The sequence below is a fragment of the Patagioenas fasciata genome, chromosome 10, assembly GCF_037038585.1.
Source record: "Patagioenas fasciata isolate bPatFas1 chromosome 10, bPatFas1.hap1, whole genome shotgun sequence".
Lineage (NCBI taxonomy): Eukaryota > Metazoa > Chordata > Aves > Columbiformes > Columbidae > Patagioenas > Patagioenas fasciata.
This window is the reverse complement of record NC_092529.1, coordinates 12587633-12604035: the sequence shown is the minus strand read 5'-3', so window position 1 is coordinate 12604035 and position 16403 is coordinate 12587633. Positions and strand designations below refer to the sequence as shown.

General features: G+C 34.2%; 1 protein-coding gene across 8 annotated transcripts in view; it reads right to left on the bottom strand.

Annotated features, from left to right (window-relative positions):
- Positions 1-16403, bottom strand: part of CACNA2D3 (calcium voltage-gated channel auxiliary subunit alpha2delta 3) — a 481484-nt gene that overhangs the window by 37392 nt on the left and 427689 nt on the right. For all 8 annotated transcript variants that reach the window (XR_010652035.2, XM_071813168.1, XM_071813170.1 and 5 more), the window contains 3 exons: positions 6888-6949; positions 5905-5949; positions 15-77 (listed from right to left, as the gene is read on the bottom strand). Coding sequence is in view for 7 of the 8 variants with exons in the window: in XM_071813168.1 (XP_071669269.1) it covers positions 15-77; positions 5905-5949; positions 6888-6949 (170 nt within the window). In the remaining variant the exon portion in view is untranslated. The remainder of the gene's footprint in view (positions 1-14; positions 78-5904; positions 5950-6887; positions 6950-16403) is intronic.

Genomic DNA, 16403 nt, shown 5'->3' with positions numbered 1-16403 from the left:
AATCTTTCACTTACCTGTCCATAGTCTTCAGACACTAAAATAAAACCATTGTTATCTATTAGATAACAGTTGATTGCCTGAAAAATAATATAATACAATTTTAATTTGTTTGTTTTATGATGTAGCAAAAAGTTAATTACTTAATTTACTCTAATTCCAAGTGACTTCTATATGTGTAAAGCCTTCAGGATGTTATAATGGCTTACATAACTTCTAAGTGAATGTATTCTCAACTTATAGGATGTTTTCTTATTTACTTTTTATGCATTTGATTCATGTAAAAAACCTCCCAAAGATGTGCACAGAAAGGGAGGAGATATAATTATTATTAAAAAAAAAAAAGAAAAAGAAAATAACAAGGTTTGTATAATCCGTAAGTTTTCCTTGTAACTCCATTTCCAAAGGCACAGGACTTTGTTGCTCCTGGTGGCTTCTCCTGTGTTTGGGGAAAAACATCAGCACAATGTCATTACCCTAATGATGTATTAATGAAAACACAGTGTCAGCCTGGAGGACCAACAGGGGATCAGGTAATATTTTTTAATTTGTTCATTGGGGGATGGGACCAGAAACTTCTGTAAAACAGGCCCCACAGGTCTCCTAAAACGTTTCAAATTGTGTTTTTAATTGGGAACTGGATTTAGAGGTAGAACTGTTAGCTTTTCGTAGGCCAGACATACAAACTGTATAAAACAAGGTAAACCCAAATCAGTGCTTCTCTCCATAGCTCTATGCACTGTTTTAACCTCAAGCGAATTACTTGCTACAGGCAAAGTTTTAATTACCGTGCCTCAGAATTTAAACATAAGGTTCTACTCAAACCTTGATATAACTGTTTCTCTTCAGTATTGCCAAATACCTACCTCAGCGTTAAACTTTTAACATATTTCTATTGTTGGTCTCAATCAGCAAACATTTTGTAACTATTTTCTGTAGCATTTGTATAAAAAAATATAGGATGTCTTCCAATATAGGAATCATCATGGCTTCGGTTTTAATTCAAAATCTTTCCTGCTGCAAATGGACTGCACAGAGACAAGACAAAATATGTTTTCTGCTACACTCTGCAAATCTAGCAAAATCTCTGCAGTTTTAGAGAGGAAAGCAGTTCTGTGGCATAGTAGGTGTGCACGATGTTGTCATTTTTCAAGAGATGCCCAGATGTGTCTGATTCTCATTCTGGTGACGTATCAGTACTGTTCTGTGGGGTTGAAGAAGAGCAGAGAATTGCAGAAATGATGGGTTGAAGTTTAGTTTTTAAAAAGGCCAAAAAGTCCCAATCAGGCAAAAGTTTGGAGTGAACATCGTTCCCTAACACAAAGTCATGATTTTCATTCTAATAGAGGAACCTAAACTACAGACACCCCCAGTGACAGAAAACTCACCAAAAACGAAGTTGAAACAACCCACTTCCAACCTTTGATCTGCTAGAAAGCCAAAAATTGGCAAACGCAATGTGAAAAGCCGATGATGCTGGCAAAGAATTGAAGAGAGCTAATGCATTCAGAAGAGGCAGCTACTTAACCTCAATGGTGTGTGAAAGGTGGAATTTCAGAAGCAGACTGTAACACCAGAACACTGCTCTCACCAAAGTCAATCACAAATCTCCCACTAACTTTATTAGGAGAGGAGCTAAATCAACACAGAGCTCTTTTGAGGATACATATATTCAGTCCTCATTCATGAAACATATTTAAAGATAGTGCTTTAGAAACATTATTGCTCCACAGTGCAGAAAATAAATAAAAGTAGTTATGCTGGACAAGAAAGAGTGTAGGTTTAATTTCCTAGTTTATGGATTATATGCAGCTGGGAAAACACTGCCTCGGTGCAATAACTAGTGGCCACATCTCAAATTTCTAAGCCATAGTCACTCACTAGCATTGTTCAGAATTTAAAAAGATACTAACATTTTAGCATTATTATTGGAAATAAGCATAACACAGTAAGAGGAATCTGTATCTTTTTTGAGGAATGTGAAGATAACAGGGTTTCTATCTCAATCTGTTCAAGAAACATTAACAAGGGAATAATTTTCACTCAGGACCATTCATTCACCTACTTGCCAGCCAGATAAATAACTTTCAATATTAGCACTATATTAAGGAAACAGTTTATAAATTAAACTTAGCACTGACTAAGGACAGTGGGGTGCACTTCCAATATGTTAGCAGATCTCAAATGGATGATTTCAGATACAATATTATTGCAGGGGATAATAACATTTGCATACACTAGAGCTGTGTGAAAGAGGTTTAATCCACAAGGTTTCACAGGTATTGGAAATGAACTATGCACAGGTTTGCCCAAAGGTTCAAGATGGGTGAACTTCAGATTTCAAGGGTAAAGTTCCATAGCTGGATAGTCCCTGAGCTTGTAAAACAGAGTAGGCATGAAGTCCAGAATAAACACAGCAAGAATGTTGACTGAGGTCTGAGAACACATTCGAATTACAGTAGCTTTGATCCAGTTCAGTTTCTCTATGTATTTTTCACAGCTAAAATATATAATAACAGTAATGGAATGTAATATGGGTTAAGAAACCAAAAACAAAAAAGAAAGAAAACAGAACATTAAAATAAAAAGTGAGACATCAGGAAGACAAGAAGAAATGAGTAAATTCAAAGCTCTCAAAGGAAAAAAAACAAACAACAAACAACAAAAAACAAAGGATAAACTCTGTATGACTATTGTGCCAATCTATTTGCATTAATGTCTGAAAACTTATGAATACTTTAATTTACACCATAACTGTTAGCAGATATTTTCTTGCCATTGAGAAAAGACAGCTGCGAAAGTTAACAAACTCAGCAGAGGAGCTGGGACATTTGATTGAGTTCCATCAACAGTATATTCTGTCATCAAAAATAAAAGTTTGGAATCAAAATCACCAAGGTTCACACCTTTACTAAATATCTCCATATTCTTACATGGCTCCTGCGAGTATCAAGTGAAAGTAGCTGAGAAACTGTTTGCATTTTCTTTGCATATGGATATAATAGCAAAAGAAGTTCTGCATTAATACTTAGCAAAGTATATGACTAGTATTGTTAACTGCCAACGTGATAAAGAAGAGAGCGGACTGTTTCTAGCTGTACCCTCTTGGAACCTTTAGCAGTGTGTACTTGCTCCTTAGTAAGGACAGACCAAAATAATTTTTCAGTAATGATATTATGCTTGTTTTGATGAAGTAGTTGGACACTTTGCAGCAGGAACATGTTTAACACAATAAATTATGTAATATTACTATTCATTCACAAAAGCTATTCCAAATAAAATAAGTCATCTCTGCCTAGTTTTTAATCCCAAAAAGCTTGGTGGTTTAGGCTAAACAAGAAGGAGATTTTATACAGCACTCTAACTTTACCCAGCCTACCTCCAGTAATACTCAAGTTGTTTGGTAGTGACTGGAAACTCATCGATTAAAATATTTAAAGCTACTGTAAATAATTCAAGGTAAAGCTTACATGCTAAGTCTATAGCAAGCTACAGTAAAGCCAGGCCACAAAACTTAGGTAATTAACAGTTCTATTCCATAGATACATTCTATAGATCTTTTTCAATAGATGCTTGATGACTCTTATGAGAATGGGGTAATAAATGTTATGGACTCACCTTAACATTGGTTAATATGCAAATGACATTCTGGAATTTGGGCTCAGTAAGCACTTTCATGCACACCTGGATGGAATCTAATTTGTTTTTCATTACTTCATATTTGGAAAAAATGTACTTAAATGATACAAGCTTCAAACGGAAGAGTCTGTATGTTGTTATAGCTACAAATGCAAAAGATATGTTGACTCATATGGTCCATTTCATTGCCAAAGATGGCATGATCATCACGCCTTTGTGTTTTGGTTCACTGCAAATTTTACATTCTATGATTTATTACTATCGCTATCTTCAAACTGTTAGATCCCAGAGTTCTAATAGATGAATTATAGTTTGTTGTAAGTTTTGCTGATTTGGTATGCTGAAGAATTTAGTGTTCCTCTCTTACAATTGCTGATGTTTTAAGTTCTGCCTTTCTCTCTAGAATGTTTTTTCGTGATTCAAGTCTCATATAGAGCAGACGTGTATTTTTTAAAAGATTATCACTGGACCTAAGTCAGCGACTCACTTTTCAATAAAACACATTTCAGTGTCACAGTATATGAGGTTGTGCAGTAGAATCCTAGAAGTGAGACTGCTAGGAATGATAATGTACCTTTTAAACTTATAAATTAATTTACACAAAAGTAACAAAAAAATAAAATAACATTTTTTTTGCCTTAAACAACTAAATCTCCATTAATGGTGAACGTTAGAAAGCACTTCTCAAACACATTGGTGAACATTTTTTTTCTACCACAGTTATTTAAAGTTTTGAATTACCTATCCTCAGGAAATCCCAACTCTGCTAACTTTCACTACAGGAAACATAACACAATACTTTATACAACTATTATTGTTAATTTTTTAATGTCCTGAACAGCCCTGAACAAACTTGGAAAACTTGAAATACATTAACACAGGGCAAGCAGCACCTCCGTGATAAGAAGTGGGAATCTATTTCAAATGCTGGGACTGTCAGAGAGTGACCGGTAGGGCAAGACTGTAAGAAAGAGAAGACAGCAGAGAAGATGGGAGACTATGGAATACCACAAATAACGTATGCAGGTTCCTACTGTAGTGACACAAACTTTTGAGAACTTGAAGATACTCAGAAGAAAAGGCTTCAGAGAAAAAAGAGATGAAAAGGCATTGTTGAAACACCAGAGTCTACAATGGTTGGGGGTAACTGCTCAGGTTTTCATGGTTTGTTGTGAGTACTATATGTTACGCTTTGTTGAAAGGGGTGTAAAAACTAACACTGCACTGACTGCTGACTCTGGGTGATACAGATACCAGCTTCCCAGAAAACAACTAAGCATGAATAAAACATGGAGTAAAACTGCATTAAAAGTTTTTAACTGTATAAAAAACATTCTATCATATTTTAAAAAAGATTGCAAAAACATTGCATAGGCATGAATTACAGAACCAAACAGGGTCTTGACTTCTATGTATGTTTTGAAGCAATTCTTTTGGCCACTTTATGAAAAGTGTCATACAAATACAGCCTGCAGTGTTTATTTCCAGATGTATGAATTTACATTTTATCATAATTCATATAGTTTGTTCAAGCACAGGTCATCAGATGATCCAGATCCCTCCACACCATTCATTCAGCTTAGAGACAACACACAGATGTTATCAGTAATATTTTTTAAGCCTCTAATAAAAACTAGATAATACAATATCTCAAATCCAACTCTGATTTTGTAGAACCTTGTTTGCCTAATTCCTATCCATTGCAGTTTGTGCTTTGTCATGCATGTTTAATTAATTTAACCTGTAGTACATTGGTTGCTTAACCAAAATATCATATGGTATGTCAAATTCTTTGCAAAGATCTCTTCATAGGATATCAAACCCACTGTTTTTATCTGCCGAAGTAAATTACATAAAAAGCTACTTTGGCGAGTTCAGTAAGTCAAATTAATTGAATTTACTATTTTTAAAAAAAATTTCTGAAGTGCTATTTATGTATTAGTGCTGCATAGATTGAACTCTGAATTCACACCTAACTCTGGCATGAACTTGAAAGATTAGCTTCTAAAACAAACAAAAGAGTAGTAAAAAATTGTCTTAGAACATCTTCAAATGGTTTCCAAAGCTAGATTCACAAAGCACAAGTCATCACAATGGATCTTTGAGGTATTGTCAACCTCACTATCTAAATAGTGTAATATTATAGAAAGTTATTTCAATTTACACCAGGAGATTAATTTAGTTCAAATACCTCACTGTACATTATTATCAGCTCTAGATTCTATTGTAGTAGAGATATAAATGGAATAAAATCTGTCACATACTTACTTCATCATCACAACTTATAGCACATCTGCCATCGAGAGATGCACACTAGAGAGAATATAAAATAATGATAAAATAATTTAATTTCTACTTTGATGATTACAAAATATGACTTTCTAAAATTCAACATGAACACAATTAAAAATAAGCTGATATTGATTACTTTTTCATGTGACAGAAATTCTAAAAATTACCAGGAAAGTTTTAAATTCACTGATCCTGTTCTGCTCCTGTCTGCAGAGAAAGGGTGCATTCACACGGCAACAATTTCAACTGTTTTAAACACCATCATCTCCCCGCTGTGTTGGAAACTTGGAGGCCATTTGTAGGAAAAAATACATGATTTTCCAAAAGAGGAGGGTTAGGACCTGCATTTTAAGGGTTAGTCTCTGAAACGGTACAGATCCAATCTATTCCCAAATTAGGGATGGCACCTCCTAATCCTTAGAAAGTACATGATTATCCTCTTCAGTGACCACAAATTCTATATCTTGAACATTTTAGGTACAGTTTATTGAAGACTATAAATGCCAACCAAGATTCTGTAATCTAGTTTTGTTAATTAATCTATGTGATACTTCACTTACTGAATGTTAGAAAATAGGTCCTAGAGAAAGTGAGAAGACATAATTCTGTGATCACTGAAAATTAGCAAATATCACAGTTTGTAATGCTGTTTTCCCTTTTTCTGAGGGAGAATATTAACATGTGTTAGACCAACAAAACAACTCCTTATATATAGGGCCCTAAAATTAATAAACTACTTGCTTCCATAAATATGGGATCAAGCAACTATTTTTGACCACTGAATTATCTTTTTGTTGATGATGAAGTGGAACGTAAATCAGAAGAGCTAGCCGTTGTAGATTTTAAAAACATTTTTTATGGTGGTTTTTTTTTAGTGAAAAAAAATGCATATAATAATATGAACAGTTGGAAAGCTGTTGTGGATTCTATGACAAAGAAAATTTCAATTTAAAATATACCTGTCTGCTTGCAGTCCAAAATTTCCTCTGGAAAAATTCAAGTTTCATCTGGATACCTACAGCTGGGAAACACACAAACACAAACACTGTGTAATTTTAAATAATAATTTCAAAGGAATTTTCATCAGAAGAAAAAGAGTCCTAAAATAAAAATGGAAAGTAAGCCCCAAAAATAAAAAACCACAAGTAATTAACTTGAAGACATCACACAGTTACATTTTAGATAATTTACAGCTTTGTTAAACATGAAAATATGGCTAATATAAGGTGAAGAATACACAAGGCAAACATTATTCAAATAGTATATGTCTCCGTAACTAACATAAGAGAACCACAAACTGCTCACAACTACATGAAGATGTGCTGAAACTATGTTAAAATGCTGGTTAACATTTCAAGTCATCATTTGTTATTTGATCCGTGTATCATCCACGAATTATCAGTGGAATGCAAGAAGTCTATTTCAAACATCAAAAACTTTAAAAACTGAAATTAAGAGCATTATGTGCAATTATGTCAAATGAAAGTATCTGAAAACTGTGACTGGTTTTCAATTAAAAAAAAATTATAATAATGATAATAAATTGTAATTTTTTTTTAAGAAAGATTCATCAAGATATCCCTGGTTTAAATTACATATTTTTCATTACCTCAGTATTTTTCACTACCTTAGTAGATCTAAACTACAAAATACTGGTACAGATCCATATCAATTATATTAAAATACAATATATTCCATTACAGAATCACAGAATGTTAGGGATTGGAAGGGACCTCGAAAGATCATCTAGCACAGTTCCAGATAGGAATGTCCCTCTCACTGAATGAGTAAATTCTAAATATTCTATATTCTATGTAATATGTATGTAATAAATGGCAATTATGAATGTTTCCTACAATTCTGCTAATAATTATTTGAATGGCTCTATATTCAGAAGAATTAACAACATTAGTGTATGGGAAAATAACTTTCTTTTCAACTTCTGAGGTGATACTAAAGCATTTTTGCAGACTTTCTTTCCCTGAGCTTTTCAAGAACATTGTAACGTGCAGGATATTTTTTGGTTGGGTCATTTAAAACCTTAAAAAACTATTCAAATGCACTTTAAAAGGTTTTAGAGCCAATACATTCTTCTGAGCAATTCCTAGTCCTTCAGCATTCCAGAACTTCAGAATGAAATGACTGTGCTCAAAGCTACTTTAAATTTAATTCTATTTATTTTTTTACAAACTGGTTACATGTGTAGGGAAACGAAAAACTTCAGAATAATATCTCCCATGTCACCAATTCCTTGTTTAGCTTCCTGGGTGTAATAGCACTAGAATTTTTCTAAATATTGTTCAGCAAGGTATCCAGATAACACCCACATTTTTAATTTAAAAAAAAAAAAGAAAAGCAACAAACACTATAATTAATCTCTATATGGAAAATACTTTTAAAATTATGCTTTAACATTTGTAGGTTTGGTTCAGTCAAAATGGCCAAGGGATACAAGCTTTTTTTCTTCAGCCAGGAAAAAATGAGTAAGGATGAGGAGAAAAGGTTTTATCTTCACTGCTGCCTTTCCTTCATAATATCACTAGGGAAGGTGGGCTGGACCTAGAGATACACAGGAGATTAACTAATGTGAGCTGACAGAGGGGTATAAAGGCTCTTTCTTCATGTAACACAAAATATATCATTTCAAAGACAAATTGCAAATCCAATTTCTTGTTTCAATCATATTATCGAATTTACTTAGGTGATTCCAAGAAATATCTGTAGTGCTGCCTACAGAAAATGATTATTAACTCCCTGGGATTCATTTCCTTTGTTTAATAAAGTGGTTGCTATTGTGTAGCGCATATCCTATGAAACAACAGATGGTTGAGAATGACAATGTTAAATTCTTGGCTCAGTGATAATTTTTGTTAAATAAGCAATTTACTTACACATTGATTCCATGGCTGAGGGTAATACTTCACTTTTTTAGTGAGATGCTTTGAGGACAGAAGTATTGGAAATTACTCAACTGCTACAGAGCTCAGGGCTCCTTAGCATCAAGGAAAACACGAAGGAAAACAACTACTCAGGATAGATTAGGATTGTTTGTGCTCATTTCAAGATCTCCATGGATAAGCAAATGGAAAGAAAGAAAAGAAAAACCTTCCTCAATAAATTACTTCTGTGCAGAGGATTACAAGAGCTCTTGGGCCCTAAGTAAAAAGAATTATCTCCTACTTAAAATAAGAGAGGAAAATAGATTAGACTTATTTATTATATTTCAGGCAGGAGAGAAGCTGAATCTCCTTATAAACCTAGAAGAAGGATTCCAAATACATAATTAGAGGAAAAAACAGTAAAAGCTAAAAGGATTTCTATTCTGTGAAATATCTATAGAATGTTACACTTCAAAAAAGCACTAGATAAGCAACATTAGAAAAATATCATAACATCTCTATTCTCCTTTCCCACAAAATACAGTGCAGACTAAGATTCTCATACATAAAAGACATTCAACATTTTAAGGATATTTGAGCCTCCTATTTCTGATGGAATTATCTTAAATGAGGTTTAACTTGGCTTCAAAATAAGAATCTTGGAGACAGATTTGAAGAAGGATTATTTTTTTAATCTATACTACCTTTGTGTCTCAAGCTTAGACTCCTTAAGATTCTCTTCCTTCTGCCTACTCATATTACCTATTACTATCTTTTAAAATATATAATATCTAAATGTGAAATATTCCAGAATACCTTTAACTACTTTTAAAAACTTGATTGCACTTCTTTTTGTTTATACTCTAAAATCTGTTTCGGTTCAAAAATCTGTCTTCAGTTTTTAGCTTAGCTAGAAAATGAGATGTTGAACATTACACCCAATGTATAATATTGAGAAATAAACACCGTAACTACCAAAAAGTACCTCTAGTACAGATAAATGAAAGACTTCCACCACCAAAGATGATGTCTTTAAAAATACTTATTAAAGATACATTACATACTGCTATATAAAAGAAAATATGCAGACTTTTTTCCCCCCTCAATTCCAAGAAGTCTTATCTAATAAATTAGAAGTATTCCAACACCCACACTCTTACAGTAATATAGTTATTCTCTAGTATTATCTAACATAGCTATATTCCCAGTGATAGCCATTCTTTCATCTCATGCAGGATACATAAAAAATATGAACGAGCATTCATGAAGTGTGCGCTTCCCAAACTGCTACTAATCCCAGTTTCAGTTTACTTGCACGGTAAAATTCAGTTTCAACCTTCCAAATTTCACACTTCATTCAGTTTCCTTCTTGATCTCAGCAATGTTTTCCATTCTACCCATAACTTCCTCTTCTCACTCCAGTGCATTTTCTTCAGTTCTTCTCTTCAAACAGAAGATCATAAGAATTGTATTTTAACATGAAAAAACATTGGTTTTATTATCTGGAATGTCTGAACCTGATTCAGACATCCAACACAAAAAAAGTTCAGCCTAACAGTTTAAGTCTGGCTATTTTATAATTTACTGAAAACATGAGCTTATAATTGGGAGTCTTGAGCAACCTCAATACCTAGTGGTGACACCAGCCATCTTCATAATGAACTGTTAAAAGTAGCCTGTGATAAAAGAATAAAATTGACAAAAAGCTGTACCAAACTACTGAGTAGTTGTGCATCTTCTTCAGTTTTTCTTATAATGAAGCATAGCACCTGCCCCAGTAAAAATAAAATATCAGTTATGCAATTGGATAAGATACTATTATTCACAAACTGTCCTCTGCCATGTGGTGGTTTGGGTTTTTGGTCTGTTGTTTTAATGTATTTTATTATTTTATTTGGTGAATATTTCTAATGTTCTTTACAACTTTTCTTGTAGCTTCTCCATCATGAAACCTTGTCTAACCCCACCATGTCTCTATTGTATATTTAGGTACTCTTAGACTGAAGCTGAAGCAGAAAGGGAACCTGATGTGAGGCCAAGCTGAAAGGGGAGCAGGATGATGATTGCTGGGAGGCCAAAGTTCATCCAAACTCAAACCACTAGGGAAAGCTGATGAGCTTGGTTTGCAGCCAACCCCTGACAAACTGAACTGCAGAGGGTATTCTGTGAACATCATCATAAACCAAACTCCCTCTGACTCCCTGACACATATCTTCCTTGTCAAGGACTAATGAAGTAGCAGTAGGAGCGGGAGGAAACAGAAAAAGGATATAAATTGAGTGAAAACATAAAAAACCATAGATGCTGTTGACTGAAAGTCTTTTCAGGAGGCTTCACTGAGGAACTTGGAGGGAAACAGGTTATCTGTAGATTATCATTCAGACAGTTATGCTGTATTTCAAATTCTACAAGATAGTAGCTGATGTGCTGCCAACACGCCAACAAAGGGCTCTCACAAAAATCTACTCATTTACCCCGCGATAAACTTTGTGTACCAGAAGCACAGCTCAAGGGAGCTACTTGGGAATCCATTTGTAATTTAAAAACAAAACCAGTCTCCTATAAACTGGGAGAGAGGTAACCACTTGGCATGCAAAATTACACTAAGTGCACTTTGCTGGAAAGATATTTACCTTGTTCCTGAGAAATACAAGGAGTACATTGATAGAACGAAATAGTGGTTCAGGCTGCATGATTCAAAGCGGGGGAAGGGGGGCACGGTGAAGCCTTGTCTGGTGTCTGGTGTATCATCCCCATGACTTTTAGAAAATACCTGACACCTACTGACTCCTGGTTCATTCCATTACCAAAAAAAAAAAAAAGAAAAGAAAAAAAGCAAAGCAAAGAAAAAGTAGGTTGAGTAGTGTTTTTATTAGCCTCAGGACTGCTTCAGTAGCATGCAGAAGGTAAGTCACAAAATAAGGAAAACTGTGCTAGTGGTAAAAATTTTAGAGAGAGTTCCTATGAACCTTGAGCTTTCTTCCAGCATTTCTTTGCATGGCAACTAGACTGACAAATATTTCTGAATTCTGATGGTACAGGAAGCATATGAAGACTGAAATCTGACCATAGTAACACTAAAATAATGAAGCAGGGATAGTATTTTAATAACTCCCTAACCATTTTTTTAGTTTTATAGGGTTTTCTTGCTCATTTTTTGGCAATATTCAAGCACATACCATGACTGAAACGAAAAATAAAAACAGTATATGTTTGTAATCACATTTATAAGTCTTAAAGGAGGATCCATTTGTTGTCAAGGTCTCCAAAAAAGCTTTACTTCCTAGAGTTGAGGTCCTAGTTTAGCTTAGCCACTATACCTTTCACATCTCAGCAACTCTCCAGCCTTTCAACACCACGCCTATTGGATATTTTAGAAGTCAAATAGGTACTGCAACGTTCCAGAATAATTTTTGTGTTTTTGTTTTTCTAAGATCATGACTTTATTTAATCATGTTTTTTGCTGTTTAAACCACATGGTGGTAATCTATAAAAGGTACGAGAAGAGAAGAGAAGAGAAGAGAAGAGAAGAGAAGAGAAGAGAAGAGAAGAGAAGAGAAGAGAAGAGAAGAGAAGAGAAGAGAAGAGAAGAGAAGAGAAGAGAAGAGAAGAGAAGAGAAGAGAAGAGAAGAGAAGAGAAGAGAAGAGAAGAGAAGAGAAGAGAAGAGAAGAGAAGAGAAGGAGCATGTGATCAAAAGACTCAGTGCACACATATTTATGTGTTTGAAATAGACATGAACAGTTCCATAGTATTCTGTAGTTGTAAATACAAAGAAAATAGCACTGGTGGATTTGAAATTCACCTGCATTATGTTTGTGTCTTTTATTGAGCAATTTTAGAAGTAATAGCAAAAGATACAGACATTATACTTTTCCATGAACACTATCAGCTGCAAAAGCAACTTTGTCTGGTTTTTTTCATTTTTGGATCAAAAATGCATTTTTATTGAACCTCTGTGTAGAAAAGAACACTGCTGCCTATTTCCTCAACAAAAATAAGAGCTAGTATTTGGGCTGTCAACTTCACATTCTTGGAATATCCTGAACTAGAAATTAATAAATCCTATCTGCATGTCTACAAGGGAAACAAAGACTATCTTCTCCACTCTTTTAAGAGTACAGAGATGATACAGCCTAGCCCAAGGTACCCTCTTCTCCCTTTCATTAAAAAAAAAAAAAAAAAAAAATCAAACACACACATTAGAGATGTATTTTAAGTTCTGATACTGATTTTTGTATTAAAAATGGTACAATGGACCATAGGAGGAAAAATAAAAGGGTCCTGCACAAATTTATGTTTTTATGTGCAGTTAGAAAGCATCTATAACTATGGAAGAATATGACTTCTGCATGTGTAGAGATACTTCTATACTGTGCTGACTTCATAACTAAGACTCTTTTTCACTTAATTCAGTTCGATTAGATTGTGGTACTGATTATTATAATATTCACAAATCAGCATTTTAACTGAGTTTCCACGGAAACACTATATGCTCACATTTTCTTTTTAGACAAGGCTGTGTCTGTTTAACAAGTTTGCAGAGGACAACATGTTTTGTTTAAATTACATTAACTGTAGCTATTATTTCCTAATTACATTACCAGAAGAAACATTTACAGCAGTACTTTTACCACGGGAAACCCTCCATTTTTCAGCCTATCTTAATCTCTGAAAACCAAGAAACATCAGTATTGCCATTGCTTAAAATCTGTTAACTGGTCTTATATCTATAAAATAATCTCTTCTATTAAATGACAACATTGGTCTTGTTTTACGATCTTTATATACAAGGACATTATCCCACAGCATCTGGATCCCTGTGCAACTTCCATAAGAGAACATCTGTCTGTGAAGACAGGGTGGTCCAGTGGCTAAAGCACTGAACTGGAACTGGAAGGCCCAGTGTCCATTCCTTGCTCTGCTGTTTACATGTTGTGTGACCATGAGCAAATCACCTTAATTTCTGTGCTCCATTTCCCCATTTGTGCCATGGAAGGTAAGATATTCTGTGAAAAGTTATTTAAATTTTACTATTAAAAGCAATAACAGTTTTCTTACAATCATACGTAATAGATTAGGGTGCAATCCAGAAGCAGGCATGCCAACTTGCATGAAGCAAGCTTGGGTGACCTTTAAAACTGTAAGACAGAATGGGAAACCTTTTATCCAGAAGCAAATGTCACTCTTCCAAAAACACTGGACCTACTGCTTTATAATAAGTTAGAAAAAAAGAATCTTTTCAAGGCACATTCTCATCAATTTTTAAACTACAACTACAGATAACAGAAATAGCCTGTAGCAATCTTTTTTATCTCCCAAATAGTGTACTACATAAAATCACATGGTGGGTGTATACTAACTCTAATAGAAGGTGATCACAAATAATCGTGGTTCCAGAGAAAAGCTTGAAAGTCTTAAAGATCAAAGTCTGAAAAAAAGAGACAAGACAACAAATACTTTTTTTTTTTTTCAGAACAGTATGACTCTAAGTTCCAATTTTACACCTTTGCTCATAACACTGGTAGAAATAAAGGAAGTCCACTCATAAATTCTGTTCTCTTTCTAAAGGCTAACATTGCCTACTTGAGTCCTGTCTCTTGTCTCTTACCTTCAGTGGAGAAGTATCATTTAGATTAAAAGACTCATTTTTATCCACCACAACTATTTTTTCATCCTAATTTACTCTAATAAACAATCTTAGAGATACTGTATGAATACCAATAAAAATGAAATGACTACCCTCTTTCAGAAAGTTTTTTTGTTACCAGTTTTTGTTGATTTGGTTTTTAATTCACATTTACCCTCACAAGAACACTAGAAACCTAGGTCTGACAGGTGTCATCATCTGTCCAGAAAAGGTCCAAAAAGATTTATATCTTTGAGCAATCAGTTTTGTTCACCGTTTAATGTTATTCTTATTCAGAAAAACAGAAGGGTTGTACCATACCCACACTTGCAGTTCAAACACTATGTTGATGAGAAGGTACAAATTATACTTTGTCTTACCTCTGCTGAATTCAATGAAAGATTTATTTAGGAATACTTGTAGCTGCAAGACATGTCTTGCAGAAGTACTGTGAACCTACAATGAAGAGAATTGGAAATAAACAGGTTTTCGACTACTGTAGTGTAAATCTGTGCTATGCTACGATGCAACTGAATTGGTGTTCTGCATGACTGATTTCAGCCAAGTTCTGTTCAGATGAATTCTTACAGAGAATTGAGCATTATGCAGCTCCTTCAGATAGGCTGGTGCCTACTTCTTTCTCAAAACTGTTTTCACATTTTCAATTTAAGAAAGTCTGCAGGACTGATCTTCTAAAATAGGTATCCCTTAACTCCAAAGTTAAGAATGCAACATGTGAAGGTATGACCAGCTGATGGCATATAGTAGACAGTGTTTAGTTTCCACAGAAAAGCCTGTATTACAGCTCCTTTCAGTTGCATGAAATACAAATATTCACTTAAGTGCCTATGTTTGGAAAATGACATCTCCAAATCATCACAAACTACAAATTACAGAGAGAGCTCTCTGTTCTTTCTTTTTCCTAAAGCATTTATAGAAAGGAAACTTGCAGCAATAGCTAAAGAAAACCTATTTAAGATCTTACTGACACTAAAAAACACAGGTATGGAAATTATTAGTTTCACCAAACTAGGTATATGATGCATAACTTCATCTTCTAAAAGAAGTTAACCTACTTCTCTCAATAAGTACTTTAAGAAATAGAGAAGTCAGTAGTACTGTTCTTTGAACTCACCTATTCTAACTCTGCTGAAACACAGAGATTCAGAGAATATGGACACTGAACAACATACTGTCATTCTGAAAAGGAAAAACGATTAAAAGCCTCAGCCAAAACATGGGTAGCCAAGGTCAGCCCTGCCATTATGTTCCAAAATAACATACAGCAGAAGCGAATGAAAGCAAATATATCCATTTTGATGAAAACAGCTACAGCTATGTGGACAGAGGAAGCTCAACTATGTTGGGAACTTCTGAGATCATGCCTTAAATTAAATAGTACTAAACCAGAAATGTCTTTGGATAAAAAGGGATTCTGTTATATGTTAATATGTATTACCTGTATACTTTAGCATCACTGAGTGGTGATGAAGCAAAAGTCAGATATAAACATTGAAGACAAAAAGATGTAGTCAACATTTAAATGTTGCCTGAACTTTAGGGCAATAATCTATTTTTGTACAGTATTTTTTTCTTTATACTTGCCCACAGGCATTCCAACTGCTCTTACAAATTTGTTATCCTCTCAACTAATGCATGTGCTTGACCCAGAAAGTTCATCCTTCAAGCATCTTAGGGGACAGTAAGATAGAAATCACAGTTAAAAGTTTGCAGATAACTTTGGTTAGTACAAACAAAAACTAGGCATGGCTCAGTATTATGAGTAGCAGGACTTCATCATTTATGCCAATCTTAAAACATTTTCCTTCTTACTTAGCAAACAGCATGTCAGGCATTTGGTATGTTGTATTAAATGGCAGTAAACAATTTTCCTTTTTACTAAGTCAAGGCAAATATTATACACTGCAGATACTCTGTAAATTGCAATCACAATTAAAAAAATAATTAT